The sequence below is a fragment of the Hyaena hyaena genome, unplaced genomic scaffold, assembly GCF_003009895.1.
Source record: "Hyaena hyaena isolate Hyena2069 unplaced genomic scaffold, ASM300989v1 scaffold_426, whole genome shotgun sequence".
Taxonomy (NCBI): Eukaryota; Metazoa; Chordata; class Mammalia; order Carnivora; family Hyaenidae; genus Hyaena; species Hyaena hyaena.
Genome location: NW_024081061.1, coordinates 81,206 through 105,983, shown reverse-complemented (window position 1 = coordinate 105,983; position 24,778 = coordinate 81,206). Strand labels below are relative to the sequence as shown.

At 40.2% G+C, this 24,778-nt stretch overlaps 1 protein-coding gene across 3 annotated transcripts in view; it reads left to right on the top strand.

Moving 5' to 3' along the window:
- Positions 1-24,778, top strand: part of SIL1 (SIL1 nucleotide exchange factor) — a 212,526-nt gene that overhangs the window by 114,500 nt on the left and 73,248 nt on the right. For 2 of the 3 annotated variants that reach the window (XM_039252730.1, XM_039252731.1), the window contains 3 exons: positions 5,485-5,605; positions 11,543-11,642; positions 23,462-23,653. In XM_039252730.1, coding sequence (XP_039108661.1) covers positions 5,485-5,605; positions 11,543-11,642; positions 23,462-23,653 — 413 coding nt within the window. The remainder of the gene's footprint in view (positions 1-5,484; positions 5,606-11,542; positions 11,643-23,461; positions 23,654-24,778) is intronic. The other variant, XM_039252732.1, reaches the window with a different exon arrangement.

The following is a 24,778-nucleotide window of genomic DNA, read 5'->3' as shown; positions in this document are numbered from 1 at the left end:
GTTTTGGGGAAAAAAATACCATTATTTGTAAAAAAAACAGTTGGGCTGAGCTAAGAGTAGATAGGAAAGGGCAGCTGAAACTCGATGGCAATGTCATCAAGAGAAATGGTGATGGCTTGGACAAGAGCAGTGGTGAGGAGGACAGGATGAATTCAAGAGACAGCAGGAGGGGAGCCTGGGTGGTTCAGTCAGTTGAGCATCTGACTTCGGCTTAGGTCATGATCTCATGGTCCATGAGTTTGAGTCCCGCATTGGGCTCTGTGCTGTCAGCACATAGCCCGCTTGGGATCCTCTTTACCACCCCTCCCCTCCCCCCCCCAAAAAAAAGAAAGAAAGAAAGAAAGAAAAAGACAGCAGGAAAAATCATTAGGTTTTAGAGATACATTGGGTATGGGGGATGGTGAGGTAAAGGGAGTATCAGGGATGACCTGCTTAGCCTTCAGCCCAGGAAGACACTGTTTCGTTATTTTGGAATCTTCCCAGGTAAGACAGCCTCCCCTCCAAACATTCAGAGATTAATGCTATAACGTTACCTCTTGACACATGATCATACAAGTTGCTAGTTCCTTGTTGTTCTTGCCACTAACTGGCCTCATCTCCTCTTCAGCTGCCTTCACAGCCTTTCCATTCCTCCCTGCTTCTTTTGCTTCTGGAGTTCTGAATGTAGCCTATCAGTTTGTGTGTCTGAGTCTTTGCATGCATAGCTCCATCTGTTTTGGATTCCCTGTTTTCCCAGTCTGTGTCTCACTTTTTCCTCATTTAACCCCCAGTTTAACCTTATTCAAGAAGCCTCTCCAGAGAAAGTTTTCCCCACTGTACTTTGGATATATCTGTTTTAACCTTGAAGCATTTTGGATGGTTTTGAGGTTAGAAAGAAATCATTATGTGCATACACTCATGTACTTAAGTTCCTGTTAATTTTTTTAGCCAAATATACAGAAACTCCTAGTGAAATGGGGCAGCAGGAACAGAACAACATGTCTTGGCATGGTGTTTCCCTGGCTCCTTCATTGTCTGATGGAGGCACAGTGGTTGGTGGAGTTCACTGTGGTTCTGCCAGAATGGAGAAAACTTGAATTCTTGCTACATCATTACCCTTTTATACATTAGTTTTACCTATTCATTCTGAAAGCTCTTGTGCTATATGCTTTCCTTAGAAGAATTTTTTTTAGATTGCCATTGTTTTTTGATCATTGAATGAAATTCAGCGTCATTAAGGCCATGCTATCCTCTGGCAGGAGAATGCAGAGTCAAAGTTGAGGTGTCAGAGCAGCACTTCTTCTAGATTTCCAGTATCCTTAAGAACACCTTCCCTAAAATTTTCTACCCCTGTGGACATTAATATTCCTTCTTGTATTTTTAGAACCCACCACAGTGGCCTGGGATATAGTAGTTGCTTGGTAAATGTCACTTGTATGAACAAATGGATAAATGTAACATTCTCTGTGTCATATGTGATCTTGGACACTTGATTTTTAACCAACTTTTAAAAAAAATTATTTCCAGCATAAACAATATATAGTGTTATATTACTCTACTCTGAGGTACACAATATAGTGATTCAGCAATTCTATACTTTACTCAGTGCTTATCATGATCAGTGTACTCTTAATTCCCCTCACATACTTCCATCATCCCACCCACCATGCCTCTGGTAACTTTGTTGTCAAAGAGCCTGTCAAAGAGCCTGTCAAAGAGCCTTTTTTTTTTTTTTTGTCCTCTGCNAATATTTTTATTTATTTCTAGGAGAGAGAGAGAGACAGCGTGAGCAGGGGAGGGTCAGAGAGAGGGGGAGACACAGACTCTGAAACAGGCTCCAGGCTCTGAGCTGGCAGTCAGCACAGAGCCCGACGCGGGGCTCGAACCCACAAACCGCGAGATCATGACTTAAGCGAAAGTCGGACGCTTAACCAACTAAGCCACCCAGGCGCCCCAGTCTTCTGCTTGTTTTGTTTCTTAAGTTCCACATATGAGTAAAATTCTGTGGTATTTGTCTTCCTCTGATTGATTTATTTCACCTAGCATTATACCCTCTAGATCCATCCATGTTGTTGCAAATGGCAAGATTTCATTCTTTTCTGTATCTTAGTAATATTCTATTGTGTATATATATATAATTTATATATATGTATGTGTGTGTGTGTGTATGTATATATATATATATATACATACACACACACACACCAGGTTTCTGAAACTTTTCTTTTTCATGTTTGTTTATTTTTGAGGGGTGGGAGGCAGGGGGGAGAGGGAGAATGAATAGGGGAGGGGCAGAGAGAGAGGGAAAGAGAATCCCAAGCAATCTGCTCACGGTTAGCACAGAGCCTGATGGGGACCTCAGACTCACAAACTGTGACATCTTGACCTGAACTGAAGTCAGATGCTTAACTGACTGAGTCACTCAGGTGCCCCTATACCACATCTTCTTTATCCATTCATGTGTTGATAGACACTTGAATTATTTTCATATGTTAGCTATTGAAATAATGCTGCAATACACATAGGGGTGCATATATCTTTTCAAATTAGGGTTTTCATATTTTTTGTGGAAATACCCAATAGAGGAATTTTTGTATTATATGGTAATTCTGTTGTTAATTTTTGAGAAACCTCCATACTGTTTTCTCTTGGTGCAGGGGCTGTACCACTTTGCATTTCGACCATTAGTGTATGAGGGTTCATTTTTATCCATATCCTCACCAATACTTATTTCTTGTGTTTTTGATTTAGTCATTTTGACAGGTGTGAGGTGATCCTTCATTGTAGTTTTGATTTGCATTTCCCTGATGATGATTGATGTTGAGCATTTTTTCATGAGTCTTTGGCCATCTGTATGTCTTCTTTGGTTAAATATCTATTCATGTCTTCTGCCCATTTTTCAGTTGGATTGGTTTTTGGTGTTGTGTAAGATCTTTATATATTTTGTATATATAGATCTTTATATATTTGGATACTAACCTCTTATCAGATGTATCACTTGCAGATATCTTCTCCCTTTCAGTAGGTTCTCATTTTGTTTTGTTGATTGTTTCCTTCATTGTGCAGAAGCTTTTTATTTTGATGCAGTACTAATAATTTACTTTTGTTTTTGTTTTTCTTGCCTCAGAAGACATATCTAGAAAAATGTTGCTAAGGTTGATGTCAGAAAAATTACTACCTGTGCGGCCTTCTAGGATTTTTATGGTTTCAGGTCTCAGATTTAGTTCCTTAATTCGTTTGAGTTTATTTTTGTGTATGATGTAAGGAAGTGGTCCAGTTTCATTCTTTTGCTTGTAGCTGTCCAGTTTTCACACCACCATTTGTTGAAGAGGCTATCTTGTTGCCATTGCATATTTTGACTCCTTTGTCATAGGTTTAATTGAACATGTAATTACGGGTTTATCTCACTATTTTGTTCCATGAATGTATGTGTCTTATTTTGTGTCCATACTATGCTGTTTTGATTACTACAGCTTTGTAGTAGATGTTGAAATCTGGTATTGATATATATCCAGTTTTGTTCTTCTTTTTCTTTAAAAAATTTTTTAATGTTTATTTCTGAGAGAGAGAGAGAGAGCGTGAGAGTGAGCGCAAGAGCAAGCGAGCATGAGCAGGGGAAGGTCAGAGAGAGAGTGAGATACAGAATCTGAAGCAGGCTCCAGGCTCTGAGCTGGCTGTCAGCACAGAGCCCAATGCAGGGCTTGAACCCACGAACTGTGAGATCATGACCTGAGCCAAAGTCGGACATTTAACCGACTGAGCCACCTAGGTACCCCTGTTCTTTTTCAAGATTGCTTTGGCTATTTGGAGTCTTTGTGGTTCCATACAAATTTTAGGATTATTTCTAGTTCTGTGAAAAATGCTGTTGGTGTTTTGTTAGGGACTGTAGTAAATGTCTAAATTGCTTTGAGTAGTATGCACTTAAATCATATTTGTTCTTCTCATTCCATGAGCATGGAATATCTTTCCATTTGTTTATGTCATCTTCAGTTTTTTTCATCAATGTTTTATAATTCTATAGTTTTATAGTTTATATACTATAGTATAGTTTATAGTTTACAGGTCTTTCACCTCCTTGGTTAAATTTATTCCTAGGTATTGTTATTATTTTTTGTGCAATTGTGAATGGGAATGTTTTCTCAATTTCTTTTTGCTACTTGATTATTAGTATATTGAAATACATCAGATTTTTATATATTGATTTTGTATCCTGTGACTTTACCAAATTCCTTTATCATTTCTAGTCATTTTATGATGTAGTCTTTAGGGTTTTCTGTATATAGTATCATGTCATCTGTAATAGCAGAAATTTTACTTCTTCCTTACTGATTTGGGTGCCTTTTATTTCTTTTTCTTACCTGGTTGCCATGGCTAGGACTTCCAGTACTATGGTGAATAATAGAAGAATTTTTGGGGTGCCTAGGTAGGTTAGTTGGTTGAGCATCCAACTTGATTTCTGCTCAGGTCATGATCCCAGGGTTGTGGGACTGAGCCTTGTGTCAGACACCACACAGAGCATGGAACCTGCTTGAGATTCTCTCTCTCTCTCTCTCTCTCTCTCTCTCCCTCTCCCCTTTTACCCTCTCCCCTGCTTGCATGCTCTCTCACTCTCTCTCACTCTAAAAAAAAGTCTTAATGTGCATTGTTGAATTCCACCTTTAAAACAAAACAAAAAGAATTTTTGCATTTGTGTTCATCAGATATTGGCCTGTAGTGCTCTTTTTTTGTGGTGCCTTTATCTGCTTTTTAACTATCTTTGAATAATTTTGTACAATGTATATGAATAGACCATCCATTCATACTGGTTTTTTTTTTTTTTTTTTTTTACAGCTAGTAGGTCAACTCTTCTGAGATGGATGGGCATAGGTTTTTAGTTTCTTTTGATTTCAGTCCTTGCCTCCTTGACTTGCTCTATCTTCTTGCCTTCCAATCAAGCCCTGGTCTAGGGTCTTGGGAAATAAAATAGGATATACAGTCCCTGGGCTCATCGAGGAGAGAGCCTTATAGAAGGAGCCTGATTATAAAGAGATCAGGGTGGTGAGGTGTAAGCTTGCTGGAATGACAAGCTCTCTGGGGTTTTCTGGGACTGTCAGGGGAGGGGCAAGAAGCCTGTCCTGGAGATTGTAGTGATGTAGCCATCTCCTTAAGGGTGACTAGTTTATTTACCATTCACCTGCACATAACAAAAAGGCTTCCTATTGCTCAGTTTAAAGAAAACAGGTTAGCTTAAAAATACAGGTTCTAACTGGGGTTCTTGGTCTTTGCTTTGAAGTGCAGAAGCCCTTGCTCATTTGCCTCATTCCCATAATTTGATACGAAAAAGCAAAAGGAGAAAATAATGTATGTGGTGTATGTGTGTTAGATGGATGGATTTAGGTAATGGAACACAGCAGAGTCGGGCCTTCATGAATTAATAAATCCTGTTGTCTTATTAGCCAGCTTTCCATTGCAGTGTCCCTTCAAGGACCATATACCTCATGAGCCCTCTTTCTTCTTGGGTTTTAGGTCAGGCTGTCCCTGTAGGATCCCATGTGCGGCTGAATCTCCAGACTGGGGCAAGAGAGGTGAAACTCCAAGAAGAGGATAAGTTCCGAAGTAATTTGAAAGCATTGAAAAAAGGCAAAAGGTATAGTAACAACCCTAGGGACTGGGAGGCAGACAGCACTGATTTTCTAATACTGAAAGTAATGACAATGTTATGTTTCCTACCCAAATTCATGTGGCTTTTTTAAAATATTGAAATTTAGTAGCCTAGAATTTGTGATAAATCTGTCAGGGTTTTGTGGAAATTTACTTGTAGAATCTTTGGAAAGAAATAGTTTGCAAAGCAAATTGATACTTTAGAAAAGGCTGTAGGGGGAATGCTTAACCTGCTTTAAAAATGAAGCTGTTTTTCCCAGTACTTTAAGAGCACCCATTTGAATCCCAACAATTAATGCACTGATTACAGATGAGTCATCTATTCATTAAAACAGGCCTGTTAGGCCTTCTGCCTTGCAGTAATACTTCCTTAGTGAACAATAAAATTGCATTTTAAAGCCTTTAATTCAGACTAACTTTTCCTCTTGTTAGTCCATATTAAAACAGACTTTCTAGTAGTATAAAAGTTCTCCAATGGTGAGAGATTGCCTTATTTTTAATAACCAGTTTAGATTATTTGATTTTGGACAATTTGTCCTTGTTTTTCTGTTCTTTATCTTGAAATACCAAGTTTTATTTGCCTGTTCCTTTTTGCATCAGGGAGGAGGAATCAGGGGGTTACAGGGGCTGCTAGAATTGGGCAATTTGAACAGTTAAAAATACCAGTTATGAGGTTTCTAAGACAGGAACGAGCAAATTATGATCTGTGGGCCATATTGGGACTGCTACTTGTTTTTGTACTGGCTAAGTTGTTTTTAACATTTTTTAGTGGATGGAAAAGCAAAAGAATGATATTTCATGTCTCTTAGAGATTTTAATGTCCATAAATAAAGTTTTATTGGATCATAGCTATGCTCATTCATTTATGTATGGCCTGTGGTCACTTTTCTGCTAACCTGACAGAGTTCAATAGTTGGGACAATTGCCATAAGGCCCACCAAACCTAAAATAATATGCGGTCACAACAGAATTTGTTGCCCCTATTCTAATGCATCTAAGTATTGATAACCAGTAATGGATTGAGCAAGGCTAGTGTTAATCCTTGAATTTTCATCATTTTAACAATATTTTGCAGTTAGATATAAGGTGGAAAAGGAACTTAGAGGCTGAGTACTTACCTGAGTATTTTCCTCGGTGTACTCAACAGAAGGTTATTTAGCCTGTCCATATGCACCTTCTGTCCTGTGGCACCCACAGTCCCACAGAGCAGCCTCTTCTAATTTGGGCAGTTTTTACTAGAAAATTTGACTGTATATTGGGAATAAGATAACAAGATATTTGTACTCCGGTCACCTGGGAGGCTCAGTTGTTTGAGCATTCGACTCTTGGTTTTGACTCAGGTCATGATCTCACAGTTCATGGGATCGAGCCCTGTGTCGGGCTCCACGCTGCTGATGTGGAGCCTGCTTGGGATTCCCTCTCTCTCCCCCTCACTCAAAATAAATAAACTTTTAAAAAAATGATATTTGACCTCTTTATCATCACTCCAAACTGAGAAGGATCTTTATTTTCCCCCATCTCTCTTGATAGGTCTATATCTAGAGGCCATATGATGATTCATTTCTTACAACCCTCAAAGAATCAAATTTCGTTGTCACCTCTGCCAACCTCCCTCCCTCCCTAGCACACATATATACACATATTTCACTGTGTCAGAGAACTTCAGGAAGTCTTTTCTCACATCTGTGCCAAGTCTCATTTTCTAAATAATAAGTTTATTTTAGTCTTGGTTTAAGAATATTGAATTAGGATATTGATTAATTTGGAATATTTGTTTGTTGGTTTTAATACTGTGGGAAGTTATTTTTCCATTTTCTGATGGTAGGTCTTCAGTAGGAATACTGTAAGTCTTCACTAGGAATAATTAATGCTTTATCAGTTGCTCCTGTTTCTGAAGGTTCTGCTCTGGAGTGGCCTCTGAGGTATACTGGACATATCCTCTTTCTTTTCAGCATTTATTACTAGTGGGAAACCTGTCTGAGCAGCAAACCAAAGGCACTGACAAGGTGGGGTAGGTTTCACTGCTATGAGCTCAGTAAGTCTTTGGCTGCCTTTGATGGTGATCACTTCTTCCTGCATTGGACCTCACCTCAGGCTCCTCCTGTTCTACCTCACAGTGTCTGCCTGGCTCTTTGGTATTGGAATGGGAACAGAAGCCAAATGGCAGGGCTAATTTCTGCAGTTGTTACAGTATTTTGCATATCTGCTTATTCTGTTTTGGGAAACAAGATGGAGAAGACCCACAGGTTTCCATCAAATTGTCAAAGAGGTTGGTGGCTACAGAGTTTTAGGTATCACTAGCCAAGGAGAGATGCGGATAGGTCCCTTCAGCCTGATCCATGGCAGCCTCTCCACTAGTCCTGCTGGATATGTGACTGGCCACGCGGCTACCTAGAGCTGTAATGCCTCTGGGCTGTAAAGCCTGGGACAAGGCATCTGACTCTGACTTGTTTCAGAGGCTTTTCTCGGCACTGCCTGACTTCACGGTATATTTGGCTCCTAGCAGCAGGGTGTTCTCTTGTTCTTTAGGTGTTGTTAGGCATTGTTACCTCCACTGGTTTTAGTCCATATCCCTGTCAGTGTCTCGACATTGTATCTCTCTTTTTGCCCTGGAGCAACCGTCTTCTTTGTAGGGATGACAGAGAGAGTATATCCAGGCTGTCCCATCTTGGGTTGAGCATCTACCATGGTACAGTATGACTTTATAGTTAAGGGTGTGGTCCAAGACAGGGCCATTTTCTTGCTCTGTTCATTCATTTCACAAAAGACCTATTGAATGTCTTTGTGCCAGGTATTGGAGATACAGTAGTAAACAAAAAAGGATGCCAGTCTTGTGGACACTAGCAGGAAGATAAACTGAAAAATAAAAATGCATATAAAGTAGTTATAGATAGTGGTAAATAGTAGGCAAGAAATAAACAAGATAATCAGTCTCTGGTGAATACCAGTTTAGATAGGATGATTTGGAAGACCTCATTAAGATGATTTTTGAACTTAGACCTGAAGACTGGTGGGGATTTAGTCATACAAAGAGTTAATTTTTTATGTTTAAGGTTAGAGTATCGCAGGCAGCAGGAATAAGAAGAGAGCCTAGCTTTGTCAAGAAAAGACTTTATCAAGTCTGAGAAACAGGAAAATGATTAGGGTGACTAGAGAGTAGGTGAAAGAAGAAGACTAATAGATGATTAGGGAGAGATAAGAGGAGCCAGATCATATGGAGTTTTGAGGTGCATGTTGAGTGGTCTTCATTTAATTATAATTGTGATAGAGAGCCAGTGGAGGATTTGGGGTGGGAGAATGGTTTAATGTAAGTAAAGTGTGCGCCCGGGGGATAGATTGAGGGTGGATGTAAGAAATGCAGAGACAATTAGGGTGTCATTTCAGAAGATCAGGTAAGACATACAGGTGGTTGAGTCTAGAGTGTCATGATGGAGAGCATATGGGTTTGGAGATTTAATTTGGAGGTTGTGCCAATAGGACTTCTTACCATTTAGATTGGGATTGATGGAAGGTGGTGTGGAGGGCTCTGAGATAAAGAAGTCCCATTTATTGAAGCAGAAAAGATTGGGAGAGGAACATCGTGACCCATGTTTTAGATGTAATAAGTTTGAGGTGCCTGATAAACATTCCAGATCCGAGATTTATCAGGTAGTTGTACCAAGAGTCTGGCTGTCACTCAGGGGAGATGATTGGATCCGAGATGTAAGTTTGGGGGAGAGTATGAAAGTAGAGAAGATTGTCTAGGATTGAACTTCAAGGCATTCCAGTATATAGGGTTCAGGTAGGAGATAAAGAACTAGCACAAGAGTTAGAGAAGGAGGGAGGAAGGGGAAGAAGCAGCAGAGTGTGGTAACAAAAAGCAAGAAAGAAGAGTGTTTCAAGGAGGGAGAGGTGAACTATGTAAATGCTGCCGAGTGGTTGAGGAACATGACGTTAGTGAAGAGTCCATTGGATCTAGTCGTAAATTACTAGTAATTTTTATGACAAGTTTTATTAGGGAATGGTTAGGGAATTTAGATTAGAGCAAATGGCAGTATAAATAGCAGTAATGAAGATGAGAATAGTGAGTTAACACATGACAGTGTGTTCATAAAGTTTTACTCTGAAGGAGAGCAGGGAAATGGTGTGATAATTAGAGATCATGGAGTCAAAAGAGTGTTTGTATACTCAAGGGAATAATCCAGCCATAGGGAGAAATTGATAATGCAGACAGGAGGGAACAGTATAATTCTGGGGGTTAAAGCTTTGCAAAGGGAAGTGGGATGTGGAACTTAAGTTTAATAGGAGCAAGGACACTGTCATTCATTGTCTTAGAAAGGAAAGCAGAGAATCTAGATTTGGTGCAGGTTAGTGTATAGAGCTGATGAGGGGAATATAAAGGAGTTCTTGATGATAACATCTATTTTTCTCAGTGAAGAGTGAAGTGAAAATATCAGCTGAAGATGGTTTTCTGTATGTTTCTGCAGGCACATATGTGCACACTTGTGTGTGTGTAGTTGGGACTGAGAAGAGATGATAGTGAGTGACCTGGAGGAGTGGGACTTACGGCAATAAATGGAGATATGAGACATGATGGGATTTGTCCCGACCAAGTATTAGAGGAGAAAAGCAAAAGCTGTGGCCCTAATACTTAGCTCTCTCTTAGGGGTAAAGGGCAAGGCAGTGGCATCCTCATGCTGTTAGCAGTGGGTGATGCTCTTTTGGGAGAGGGATTCTCTTCCCTACCTTGTAGGATTGTGGTAATCATTTGAATGAAATATTATTTCTAAAGGATTAAAACATTGACTGACACATGCTTAAGTGTTCAGTAAATGGGAGTGATTAGCAATTATTAATTAGTTTATGAGGATTGAGGTTTAGAGTAGACAAGTGTTTTTCTCAGGGTTCTAAGGAGTCTCTAGGATGAATCAAAGACTAAATGAGAAGTAAGCAAAGCCCTAAGCACCTGCCTCTCATGAGAGCTGAGGCCTGCTAGGAACTTAACTGTTTCACTGATGTGCTTATCTTGCCCAGAGTAGTCCAGAAGCCCCTTACTTCGCCATCTCTGTAATCTCCTTAACCCCCCGGCCCCCCGTTGCTGACAGTCTTGTCAAGCACAGACCACATTCCACACTTTCCTTTGTCCATGTCAGTCTTGGTCTGATCTCTCTGCTCACTGACCTGAAATCATTGTTGGTGGCAAAATCCACCCCCCACCCATGAATGCCTCCTCTCCAGTCAAGAACAGTGGTTGTCACTTGGATCACCTCCAGGGGGTTTTGAGAGGATGCCACTCTAATCTCTGCCAGGTTCCTGAGATTACATCCACGTTGGTTCCTTTCCTCCCTCTCCTTGGAGACTGACAATGGAACACGGTTGGCTTTGCTTCTAGTCCTTGATATTTCAAACCCATTCCTTTGTCAGGTTGACAAATAACTTCTGCATCTACTCTGGGCCCAGGAGTTGGTTTTAAAGGTGTGAACTTATCTAAACTGTTTTTGTGAAGAAAAGCTGCTTTGTAAAAATTAGACCAGATATGCATGGGGGGCACAGGTCCTTATTGATCCCTTTATTAGAAGAATATAAATTGGGTGTTTGTTATTGCCCTTGTCTGTGCGCACTACCCTCCAGAAGGTCTGGCCTTGGCACAAGCTGACAGAACAGCATTGCACAGTCATTCTAGACTTAATTTCTACCCAAGTAGCTGCCCCGTGCCATTTTGTTGTCTTTCATGAAATGACCCTTTCTTCAGCTTTGTATTTCCTCTTCTAGCCCTAAGGTAAGATCATCTGTTGGACTTGTGGCTGACCACAGGCAAAGCTAGGGTGGTACATTCTGAGTTAGAGCTAGCCATGGCTTACCTTGTTTGGGAGTACCAGCCACCCAGGAAGTTTCTTGGGAGAGATGGTGCCTCCTTTCTGACCGTCATCTTCTTTTTGGACAGGCTGGACATCAACACCAACACTTACACATCTCAGGACCTCAAGAGTGCCCTTGCAAAATTCAAGGAGGGGGCAGAAGTGGAGAGTTCAAAGGAAGACAAGGTGTGTGATATTCTTTCCAAGGAGTCAGTATAAGCCTACAAGAAGGCCTTGAAGGGACTCACTTCTTCCCAAAAGCTGTTACAGTAAATATAGAGTAATGATAATAATATTGTAAAATAATTTAAAGAGCAGTTAGTGCCAAATAAGTAATCCTTTTTGGACTGTTTTTTAGAAATACCAATAATGGAGCATTTTATTGTTTAGGATCCAACTTCACATTACATGTTTGGGCCTCAACAAATTGAGGCACAAGGCAGAGATAGTTGTATTCTTCATTATCATAGACAAGAGTGAGGAGTGTAGAGAGTAAAACCCAGATTTCTTCACTTAACACTTGGATTAGACAAAAGCTTAAAGGACAGAGGAGCTGGGCTCGGAAAGAAGTCTTGATCCTTGTCCTTTGAACATGTAGCAAAAGTATTCCCTATTCCAGGCCTCAGGTTCCTTAAATGTACAACAAGGCGGTGGGGCTGGTGGGGATGGGGAACAAGAGGATGGCTGATGTTTCCTCCAGTTTTAAATTTGTGTACAAGGTAAGGGAATGAGAAGGAGAAAAAGGCAGAATTGCAGCCCCTTGGTTATGCCCCTAGTGTCTGGAAGGGCTTGTGGGTACAGGCTTATACCAGAAAGAAAGCTTACTCTTTAGATAGTGAACTCACGTGATAGCCAGAGAATGTCGCAAATCAGTTTTTACATTTCCATTTGAATCCTGTCTTTCAAAAAAGCTCCTCCAGTGGCTATTTTGGAGACCTTTGCAAGTTTCTCTTTCCCTCTTACCCTCATAATTCTCTTTTGATTTGTTTGCATCTGTGCCACTGCCCCAGAATCCTGACAGGATCCTGATAAGGATTCTGCCCCAGAATCCTTGATAGCTTGTATATTAAGTGGAGGAAGCCTGAGGTCCCTCAGATCCTTTAGTGTTAAGCAATTGTGAGACGGATCAGCCGTTTTCTTTTCTTTTCTTCTTCCTTCTTTTTGGTATCAGGGAGGACCTAATTAGGATGTGTTAACATGCAGACCAAGTCTCCATGTCTTACTCTTCTTAGTGAATTCACATTTACCAGCATGGAGAGTGTATATGGTATGAGAAGATGAGTAGCAGGATGGCAGTAGCAGCAGCAGTGGGCATAGGAAGGTGATAGATAAAATTTCATTCCAGCACAGAAATATTAACTGGAGTTGGGAGGGTGAGGAAGAGCAAATCCCCATAACTAGTGAAGCTGAGGCCACCGGAGGAGAGCAATGTTTGCCTAGGTACCTGGAGCAGAGATTGACATTTCTGTGGCCAGGGGTTGGGCTCATTCCCACTTACCATCCCTTCACCATGGGCCCCATATGGGCCTGATGGTAGCAAGCAGTCAGCCTCTGTTCCATGTTTTCTCTGTGGGTGGAAGACCCACTGTCCCCCATCTCTTGTTCTCTCTTTTTTTTTTAATGCTTATTTTTTCAGGAGAGAGAGACAGAGCGTGATTTGGGGAGGTGTGGAGAGAGACGGAGATACAGAATCTGAAGCAGCTCTGAGCTGTCAGTACAGATAGAGCGTGACGTGGGCTTGAACTCGTGAGGTGTGAGATCATGACCTGAGCTGAAGTTGGGTGCTTAACTGACTGAGCCATCCAGGAGCCCCTAAATTTTTTTTTAATGTTTATATTTGAGAAAGACAGAGAAAGAGAGAGAGAGAGAGAGAGAGGCAGGGAGACACAGAATCCTAAGCAGGCTCCAGGCTCCCAGCTGTCATTAGGAGTCCCAGAGCCTGATGCAGGGCTCGAACTCAAAAGAAGTGAGATCATGACCTGAGCCAAAGTGGGCCGAAGTCTGACGCTTAACTGACTGAGCCACCCAGGCACCCCTCTTCTCTTTGTTCTCTTTTAATGGCAGTCTTTTTTTTTTGTTTGTTTATATTTTTATTTATTTCTAGGAAAGAGAGAGAGAGAGATAGCGTGAGCAGGGGAGGGTCAGAGAGAGAGGGAGATACAGACTCTGAAATAGGCTCCAGGTTCTGAGCTGGCTGTCAGCACAGAGCCCGACGCAGGGCTTGAACCCACGAACCGCGAGATCATGACCTAAGCGAAAGTCGGACGCTTAACCAACTGAGCCACCCAGGCGCCCCTTAATGGCAGTCTTTGACATTATAAAGTTTGTGTATAAAACTATGAATGTTAAGAAAATACTCTTTTTTAATGTAGAAGCAATAGATTAATTTTTCAGTTGCTGTTTTTGGCAACTGAAAAGAATCCTTTTCCCTTAGAAGAGGAGATCGCAATACCAGTACCCAAATGCAGGATCTCTGTCCCAGATGGTTTAAGGCAGCTGTCAGTTCGAAGATACGGTTGCCATACTCTTTTTTTTTTTTTTTTAAACTTCTGCACAGCGTAGGTTATTGGCTTCTTCACTGAGGTGTTCAGTCCTGGGTTTTTTTTCCTGCTTTTATTTGGAGCCTGTCTAGATTGACTCAGCTCATTGTCAGTGCCCTTGGGACTGGTAAATAAATTGACTTGGAGTAGGTTGGGGAGTTTCTGAGATACCTCAATTTCTTGGCTACAGATAGCATCATACTTTTTATTTATCAGTCTTTAAACCCAGGTTTTATGGTGCTTTTGCTATTTATAAAAATAACACTGTCAAATATTGTGCCATATCCTATCAATGGAAATTTTTTTACTTGAGTTTTTAGGTGGAAGGGTACCAATTCTATTGTATATATTGGTACCTTAGATTTAAATGAACCAATCCTTCCCAGGATCCCTTGCTTTGAGGAAAAGCTCTGTCCAGCCAAAGGGCTGTTGTTGAATCTGACCCCTCTATACCCCTATTACCATACAAATGGCTTGATGCTTTATTATGTCAGCTCTTGTTCACCTGTATCTATAAATTGCTCCATTTAAAAATAGGACCTTCTTAAACTTTTGATTTTGGACAAGGTAGAGTAGACTCATTTCTTACTATTTCTCCTGCTAAGGACAACCAAAAACCTTGGACATAATACTAAAAGCAAATATAAGAAGACTCTGAAAGGTGGGAAGAAGAAAGTAGACTGGCTAGGATCCTTAGAATTGGAAGAATGACATAACAGTGAGTTCCTTGGGCTTTCTTTTTGTGCTTTGTATATCTCAGCGTGGGCATCGGAGGAGCCCACACTCAGGAAATGCTAACAGGTACAGATAGAAAAAGCCCTAACGAAGACTTGGTCTTTGTAGAGAAATCACTAGGAAAAGGGCAGCCTAATAGAACAAACCCCTTTTTGACAATACTTTTGGTTACTTTAGCCAAAAACAATGGAAATCTCCTACCTACCCTGAGTACCAGTGGAAGTTGAATAGGGAACTTGGATGTCTACCTTCCACTTGGTGGTAGCTGGCTGCACTCTTATTCCTCCACCAGAATTGTGTCAGCAGAAGCCAACTGGGGAGGCTGAACTTAGTCCCCCTGCTAATGGCAATGAGATGATGTGATGCAGTGCTCTGCTATCTTGTCCAAGGTGGCGTCAGTGAGAGTTGAACAGAGAGCTGGAACTGCCCCGTGGTAGAAAACTATTCTCTGCTTCCCCTGCTGGTGTGTTACCTGAGACACCAAGTGAGGAGCCTGGTTTCCCACCCTTCATATGGAAGTAGCAGGCTGCTTCTCCTGTTGGGATGGTGTCTTCAGACACCAAGAAGTGTATTTGAATATCTTCTCCTGCCTGACACTACCAAGGTGGTTTTTCATTTGGAGCTGAGATGATGCCATTGTGTGTGTTGGTGGTGTTGGGGGTGGGCCTAGGGGGTGGTGGTGAATGGAGAGTCTGTAGTCCTACATTCTACTTGGTGACACTGACATGGTGTGAGGCATCATTCTGCTCCCCACTCTGGGGCAGTGTCAGTGAGGCTAAGTGATAAGCCTGAACTTCCACCCTCAGACCAGCAGCAATGAAGAAGTGTTTCAGTTCCCCCACCAAGTGATATAGAAGCTAAGGAAAGACCAATGTAGAGTATCCACTGGTGGCAGGTGATTGATGTTCTTTTTCCTAACTAGTAAGCTGTGATAGGATTTTGGAGAGAAGGGAGCTGGAGAAAGGGATTTCACAAATGAAGTTCTGGGTATACTTTCTAGTGACTCATATGAGAAACTGACCAGAATTAACATAGCAGAAGATCTGAGAACTGAACTAAGGTGTAGGGGGTGGGCCTAGGGTGTGGTGGTGAATGGAGAGTCTGTAGTCCTACCTTCTACTTGGTGGCACTGACACGGTGAGGCATCATTCTGCTCCCCACTCTGGGAACACTGCTGGGTTTTTAGATGAGCCTCTGGGTAGCACATAAAGGAAACAGACCAAAATAACCCTCCAAAGGGTCTGGAAACTAAACTGTCTTACAGTTACAGTCATACAAGAAGGATAGAACCAGAATATTAAATGTAAACATTGATTACCTGCTGAAAAGAAAGATTGGATAGATTTCATAGTCTTAAAACTTCATACCCAAAATGTCCAGGATACAAAAAATAAATAAAAACAAAAATAAAACAACCCTCACCATACCAAGAACTAAGAAAATCAAACCTTGAACTAGGAAGGACAATTAACAGATGCACACAGTGAAAGGATCCAGGATTTTTGAATTACAAAGACTTTAAAGCAATTAACATAAAACTGGCTCAACAAACAGTTGTGAAAACTCTTGAAACAAATGACAACCTCAGCAAAGAAATAGATGATATAAAAAACAATCAAATGGAATTTTTAGAATTGGAAAAATACAACAAAATTGTTTAAAAACACTGAATGGGCTCAGTAGCAGAATAGGGAAGAGAGAGAAGAACCAGTGAACTTGACAGAAATTACTAAAAGAATCTAACAGAGGAAATAAATAGAAAACAAGGAATGGAGACTTAGGGACCTGTGTGATTATAACAAAAGAGTTAACATTTTTGTCATTGGAGCCTTAGGAAAGGAGAAAGAATACTGAAAAATAATGAGAACATAAACCAAGAAATAAAGATGGGGAGTGCCTGGGTGCCTTGGTTGGTTAAGCATCTGACTTCAGCTAAGGTCATAATCTCAGGGTTCAGGAGTTCAAGCCCTGTGTTGGGCTCTGTACTGACAGATTGGATCCTGGAGCCTCCTTCAGGTTCTGTGTATCCCTCTCTTTCTGTCCCCCCCCCCTTTCAAAATAAACATTAAAAAAAATAAAGAAAAATGGAAAAGTCTCCAAATATGGTTAAGAGCATAAACAAATAGATTTATGAAACTGAGTGAATTTTCAGTAGGATGGACTCAGAAAAACCAACACCATGGCTCTTCACAGTCAACCTCCTGAAAATTAAATACAGAAAAAATGTTGAAAGCAGCTAGTCAGAAACCATATACTACTGGAACAATGATTGACAGTCCATTTTTCATTTGATAACACAGAGACCTGAGTGTGTGGCACAGTATTTTTCAAGCACTGAAAAAAATGATACCCTTAGAATTTTATACCCAATGAAAATATTCTTCACGAGTGAATAAGAAATCAAGGCATTCTTTCATAAAAGGAAATTAAAAGGATTTGTCACCAGCAGACCTGCCTAAAAGAATGACTAAAGAATATTCTCCAAATAGAAAGGAAATAATAGAGAGAAACTTAGAACATCAGAAAAAAAAAGAACAATGAAATGTATCAAAAAAGGGGGAAAGTGTAGACTTTCTGTTTTAAAAATAATGTTTGATAGTTGAAGCAAAAATATGACTTACTCTGTAACTACATATATGTTAAATATGAATGTTACTACCAGAATTACTACTATTTATTTCTTTGCTACACTTTCATCTTTATCGACCAGTTCTTTCTTTTGATTATCCATTTTTATGAAATGTTACAATGGTTTAATCATTAGAGGATGAGGAAGTCCTATAACTACACACTTGACATCTGTGTATGAACTGAGTAATGAATCCACAGTGACCAGACAGACTTTGAAAGAAGTAGTGTGATCAGCCACTCATCATCACGAGCATTTATATGTAGTGATTTGTGAACTGAGAGCTAGTCGCAGAATTTGTACTTGATGCAGTTATAGTTAACTGAAATTGGTAGTAACTGAAATTTGAGTAGTGTTGGGAGAATGGTGTTAGCTAAACTATAGTCCTTGAACTTGGCACATTTAAGTTCTGTGTAAAGCAAAGACTGTTTGATTAAAGACTTGTATCTAGACTACAAGGAACTCTAAAAGCTCAGCAGTAAAAACAACAATGTATTTAGAGAATGAGCAAAGGAAACGAACAGACAGACATTTCACCAAAGAGGATTTGTGGATGACAAATAAGCACATGAGATGTTTAATGTCATTAGCTTTTGGAGAAATGCAAATTAAATCCACAATGAGGTAGCACTACACATCTATTAGAATACCTACAACAAAAATGATGATAATACTAAATACTAGTGGGAATGTGGGGAAACTGGGTCTTTCATACATTGTTGGTGAGAATGTAAAATGGTACAGTAACTGTGGAAAACAGGCAGTTTCTTATAAAACCAAACATACGTTTATTGTATGACCCACTAGTTGTGCTTGTGAGCATTTATCCCAGAGAACTAAGAACTTAAATTTACATTAAAAAAAACACCTTTATTCAGGGGCATATGGGTGGCTCAGTCAGTTAAGCATCCAACTGTTGATTTTGACTCCAGTCCTGGTCTCCCGGTTTGTGAGTTTGAGCCCTACATTGAGCTCTGTACTGGCAATGCTGAGCCTGCTTGGGATTTTCTCTCTCCCTCTCTCTTGCCCCTCCTCTGCTCGCTCTCTGTCTCTCTCTCTCAAAATAAATAAACAAACATTTGGTTTTAAAAGCCTTTGTACATATGTTATACAGATGCTCATGTGATTTTATTCATAATAGCCAATACCTGGAAACATCTCAAATGTTCAACAGGCGAATGGTTAAGCAAACTGTATACCTATAGTGTGGAATTCTACTCAGCATTAAAAATAAATGAACCATTGAGGCGCCTGGGTGGCTAAGTCTATTAAGCATCTCACTCTTGATTACTTTTTTTTTTTTTATTTTTAGGGTTTTTTATTTATTTTTGAGAGAGACAGAGAGACCGCGTGATCAGAGAGTCAGAGAGAGAGGGAGAGAATCCAAAGACAGGCTCCAGGCTCTGAGCTGTCTGAGCTCTGATACAGGGCTTAAACCCATGAACTGTGAGATCATGACCTGAGTCAAAGTTGGACGCTTAACCGACTGAGCCACCCAGCTCTTGATTTCAGCTCAGGTCATGGTCTCAAAATTTGTGAGTTCAAACCCCATGTCAGGCTCTGCTCTGACAATGTAGAGCCTACTTGGGATTCTCTTTCTGCCCCTCCCCCACATGGGTACGCGCTCTCTCTCTCTCTCTCTCTCTCTCTCTCTCTCTCGCTTTCACTTTCATATTCTCTTTCTCTCTCTCAGAAAATAAATAAACTTAAACAAAATAAATGTAAATGAACCATTGATACATGTGATAACTTGGATAGATCTCAAGTGCATTATTTCAAGTTAAAAAAAAAAAGCCAATCTCAAAGGATTACAGACTGTGTGATTCCATCTTTATAACATTCTTCAAATGCTAGAATTAAGCAGATGTAGAACAAATTAGTGGTTGCCAGGGCACAGGGATCGGTGGGAGAATGAGGTGCAGCTATAAATTTGGTGGTGGTGGAATAGTTCAGTAGCCTGATTTTTCTGGTGGCTACATGAATGTATATATTGGATAAAACTGCATAGAATAATATACATGCGCATACATGCAAATGTGTACATGTAAAAGCTGATAAAATCTGAATAAGGCTTAGAGTCGAGTTAACAGTATTGTACCTTTGTTATTTTCTTGGTTTTGTTAGCATACTGTTGTTATGTAAGGTGTTACCATTGGGGGCAGCTGAACAAAGGGTACATAGTACTCCTGCATTATTTTTTGTAACTTTCTGTGAGTTTATAATTATTGCAAAATAAAAAGTTATTTTTGGTTTCTTTAAAGGCCTTCTTGAGGGCCAGGTGCACATCACTTTTGTGAGGTAGAGGTGCCTTGTTTCTTACCCTGCTCAGTTGCCTGTCATCTCACAGCTCTAGGCAGTGACTCAGCTTCCCCAGACCTCTTGGCCCTTCCTTTTGGCAGCCCTCCAGAGTCCTTTAGCTGGCTGTAGGGGAAGATTTTCACTCTTGTTTTAGCCCAAAGAAACAGGATATGACATCCCATAGATGTGATTGCACTGCTAGGAGCTTGGTCTTTTTTTAAGGGAGGCTGATTCATTTCTTTGGTTGGTGTTTCTATGGAGTGCTTGTAACTGGGGAGAAAACCCATAGGTAATAGATGAGCACTTTGGAGCTGACAGCTGTTCATTGTTTTTTATAAATATTCGTGCCTTTTACTTTTTCTTGGAAGATAGAGATTCAAACCACCATGACCTTTCAGACTCTCTTTATAAGCACTATCCTCTACAATTGGGAAGTAAACACACATGTCACATGTATAAAGTATCTAATTAAAGTCTTTTATTCACTTCCAACATAACTTCATTTTTAAAACTTTTTTTTCTGTATGTGTGGTGGGGAGGGATTCAGAGAAAAATTGAGACTTGAGTATAGCACATACAGTAATTTAGCCACTTCAGATAGTTGAACAAATTGTACACCTGTAGTTAGATTGACAGTAATGACAGTGATTTAATTTTCATCAGTAGATTGCTCCCACTCTGATAGCTCTTTACTCACAGTTTCCTACATCCGGTTTCCCTAAAATGTTGCTGGATTGGGCAGGGCAAAGCAAAGGTATTCAGTGATTATAGAAGATAGAGAACCAAGGTATAGATAATTCGACCCTAGACTTCAGCCTTTCATGTGAAGTTAGGGGTTGAAGGTGAGCTTGCCTGACCTCATTGATTGCCACGAAAAGACTTTCCTTTCTTCTTGAACATTGGAAGTCAGACTGGGGTAAGTGAGCCTTGGAAAATTGTGAGTGTATTTTTAGGGCAAATTTATGTATGGTTAGACTCTGAGGGCTCTCTTTTGTGGGCATCTTAGAAGATGCAGGCATGCCTTGGAGATATTGTGGGTTTGGTTCTAGGCCGCTGCAATAAAGCAAGTCAGATTAATTTTTTGGTTTCCTAGTGCATATAAAAGTTATGTCTATTTTATACTGTACTCTGTTAAATGTAGAATAGCATTATGTCTTTAAAAAATTACTCCTTAATTCAAAAAGTACTTTATTGCAAAAAATGCCAACCACCTGAGCCTTTAGTGAGTTGTAATCCTTTTGCTTGGGGACGGTCCTGCCTCAGTGCTCATGGCTGCTTGACTGATGAGGGTAGTGGCTGCTGAATGTTAGGGTGGCTGTGGCAATTTCTTACAGTAAGACAACAGTGAAGTTTGCCACATCAAACAATTGCATGAAGTTTCTTTGTAGCATGTGATGCTGCTTGGTAGCATCCTACCCACAGTAGAACTTCTCTCAAAAAAGTGGAACCTGTTCTCTCAAACCCTGCTGTTTTATCAACTAAGTTTATGGAATATTCTAAATCCTTTGTTGTCACTTGTTTTAAATATTTTATTTATTTCTGAGAGAGAGAGAGAGTGAGCGAGCGTGAGCAGCGGAGGGTCAGAGAGAAAGGGAGATACAGAATCTGAAGCAGGCTCCAGGCTCTGAGCTAGCTGTCAGCACAAAGCCCGTTGCAGGGCTCGAACCCATGAACTGAGAGATCATGACCTGAGCCGAAGTCGGACGCTTAACCGACTGAGCCACCCACGCACCCCTTGTTGTCACTTTTCAACTATCTTCACAGCATCTTCACCAGGAGTGGATTTCACGTCAGGCAACCACTGTCTTTGCCCATCCATGAGAAGTGATTCCTCGTTTGCTCAAGTTTTATCATCCTCTTGGAACAGTTTAGTCACATCTTCAGGCTCCGTTTCTAATTCTAATTCTCTACATTTTTCCACCACATCTGCAGTGACTTCCTCCACTGAAGTCTTGAACTCCTCACATTCATCCATGAGGCTGGAATCTACTTCTTCCAAACTCCCGTGAATGTTGATATTTTGACCTCTTCCCATGAATCACCAATATTCTTAATGGTATCTAGAGTAGTGAATCCTTTCTAACAGGTTTTCACAAAGCCTGACACGGGGCTCGAACCCACAGACGGTGAGATCATGACCTGAGCTGAAGTTGGACGCTTAATCGACTGAGCCACGCAGGCACCCCTGTATTTTTTTAATATTCTAATCGGAACTTAAAAGTCAAAGTGAATCCTTGATCCATGGCCTGCAGAATAGATGTTATGTTAGCAGGCATGAAAACAACATCAGTCTCATTGTACATCTCCATCAAAGCTCTTGGGTGACCAGGTGCATTGTCCATAAGCAGTAATGTTTGGAAAGGAGTTTTTTTGTTTTTGTTTTTGTTTTTTTTTTACCCTGAGCCGAATGTCTCAACAGTGGTCTTATTAACATAATTGAGTAAACCATGTTGTAAACAGACATGCTGTCATTCAGGCTTTGTTGTTCTATTTATAGAAAACAGGCCAGGTAGATTTAGCTTAATTCTAAGGCACCTTGGATTTTTTTCAATAGTAAATAAACACTGGTTTCAACTTAAAGTTATCAGCTACATTAGCTCCTAACAAGAAAATCAGCCTGTGCTTTGAAGCCAGGGATTAACTTCTCCTCTCTATCTCTATAAGTCCTAGATGGCATCTTCTTCCAATAGAGGGCTATTTCATCTACATTGAAAATCTGTTGCTAGAATATAGCCACCTTCATGAATTAGCTAGATCTTCCAGAAAACTTGCTGCAGCTTCTATATCAGCACTTGCTGCTTCACCTTGCACTCGTATGGTATGGAGGTGGCTTGGTTTCTTAAGCCTCGTGAACCAGTCTCTGCTAGCTTCACACTTTTTCTTCTATAGCTTCCTCACCTCTCTCAGCATTCATAGAATTAAAATAAGTTTAGGGCCTTCCTATGGATTAGGCTTTGGCTTAAGGAAATGTTGTGACTGGTTTGATCTTCTGTCTAGACCACTAGAACTTTCTCCATATCAGCAAAAGACTGTTTTGCTTTCTTATCCTTCCTGTGTTCATTAGAGTAGCACTTTGAAGTTTTTTAAGGAACTCTTGGCATTCACACCTTGGCTAATTATTTGGCACAACAAGCTTGTCTTTTGCTGTCTCTTAACATGCCTTCCTCACTAAGCTTGATCATTTCTAGCTTTTAATTTAAAATGAGATGTGAGACTCTTGCTTTCACTTGAACACTTAAGGACCCATTGTAGGGTTATTATTTGGCCTAATTTTGGTATCATTGTGTCTCAGGAAATATGGAGGCCTGAGGAGAGATTGGGACATAGGAGAATTGCATGTCCGTGGAGCAGTCAGAACATATACAACACTTGAGTTAAGTTCACTGTCTTATATGGGTGTGGTTTGTGGCTACGCAAAACAGTTACAATAGTAATCTCAAAAACCACTTATCATAGAGCACCATAACAAATATAATAATAATGAAAAAGTTTGATATATTCCAAAAATTACCAAAATGTGACAGACACAAAACGAGCAAATGTTGGAAAAATGGTGCTGATAGCCTTGCTAAATGCAGGTTACCACAGACTTCCAATTTGTAAAAAATGTAATATCTCTAAGTGTGCCAAAGTGAAGTGCAATAAAATGAGATATTCCTGTAGCAGGATTTTTGGATAGCACAGATGAAAGAAGGTTTTTGAATTCTGGAGTAGCAGTTCGTGAAAATGGGCATCCATGGTAGACCACAAGAGTCTTGGGGAAATGTCTCCTAAGTATCTATTTGTTTCAATTATCTTCTTAGGCAAGGCAGGCCAAGGTTAAACGGCTCTTTCGCCCCATTGAGGAGCTGAAGAAGGACTTTGAGGAGCTGAATGTTGTCATTGAGACTGACATGCAGATCATGGTGCGGCTGATCAACAAGTTCAATAGTTCCAGCTCCAGCCTAGAAGAGAAGATTGCTGCACTCTTTGATCTTGAATATTATGTCCATCAGGTATTGTTATTTCTTTGTCCATAAATCTGACTTTGAACTATTATCTCCACCAACAAACCTCCCTGCCCTAAATCCTACGGAATTAGCATCAGGATCTTTCCTTCTCTCAAGCCTCCATGATTTTGTCAACACTGATGATACATCAGAGGCAAAATAGACATGGTTTCTGTTTCATGTAGCTTATAGTTTGGTAGAGGGAACAATTAAATAATGAACAATTGAACAATGAACAATTTAATAATGAGATAATTAGAATTTAAACTTGTGATAAGGGCTCCATAGTATAAAGTGGAAGTATATAACCGGAAACTTAGCCTAGTTAGGGGTGTTGAGGAAGGCTTTTGTAGATAAAGTTTTATTGGACACAGCCACACCTGTTTCTTTATGTTCTATTGTTTGGGGCTATTTTTATGGTACGATGCAGAGTTTAATAGTTCTGACAGAAACCCTATGGCTCACAAAAGCCACAAATAATTACTATCAGCCCTTTGGAGAAAGTTTGCCAACCCTTGGATCAGAGTACTACAGGCAGAGGAAACAACGTATGCAAAGAGTCTGAGGTAGAGAAGAGACAGCTTGGTGAGACTGAGGACCTGGGAAGTACTGGATATGGTAGCATAGATAAAGTGGAAAGGTTAGAGATTCAGAGAGGTGGAATTGGGAATATCAGGCTCTTTATGTTTTTATCCTTGATTTTAAGACTCATTGGAGAATTTGCAACAGGAAAAGGACTGATCACACTTGTGCCATAATTATAATAGTTAATATTTGTTGAGCATTGCCATAGACAAGGCACTTACTCAAGTACTTTGTACACATTAATTCGTTGACTTCCACAGCTGCCTTTTGAGTGGGTGCTGTTATTAGTTGCAATTTATAATTGAGGCAGATAAGACACAGGTCACATCTAAGATTGCTGACATTCACCTAGTTAGTGAGTGCTAGAGCAGGGATCTGCAGTAAGGTCTGTCTGACCCGAAACTGTGCTCTTTACCTTTTGGTTTCTCTTCCTCTCCCAGGATACTGGTATCATTTTAATGAAGCTCAGAAGGGATTAGGTAGATCTAAGGAGAAGGAGCCAAGAGAACCTATTTATTTATGCAATAAATTAATTTACTCCATGCC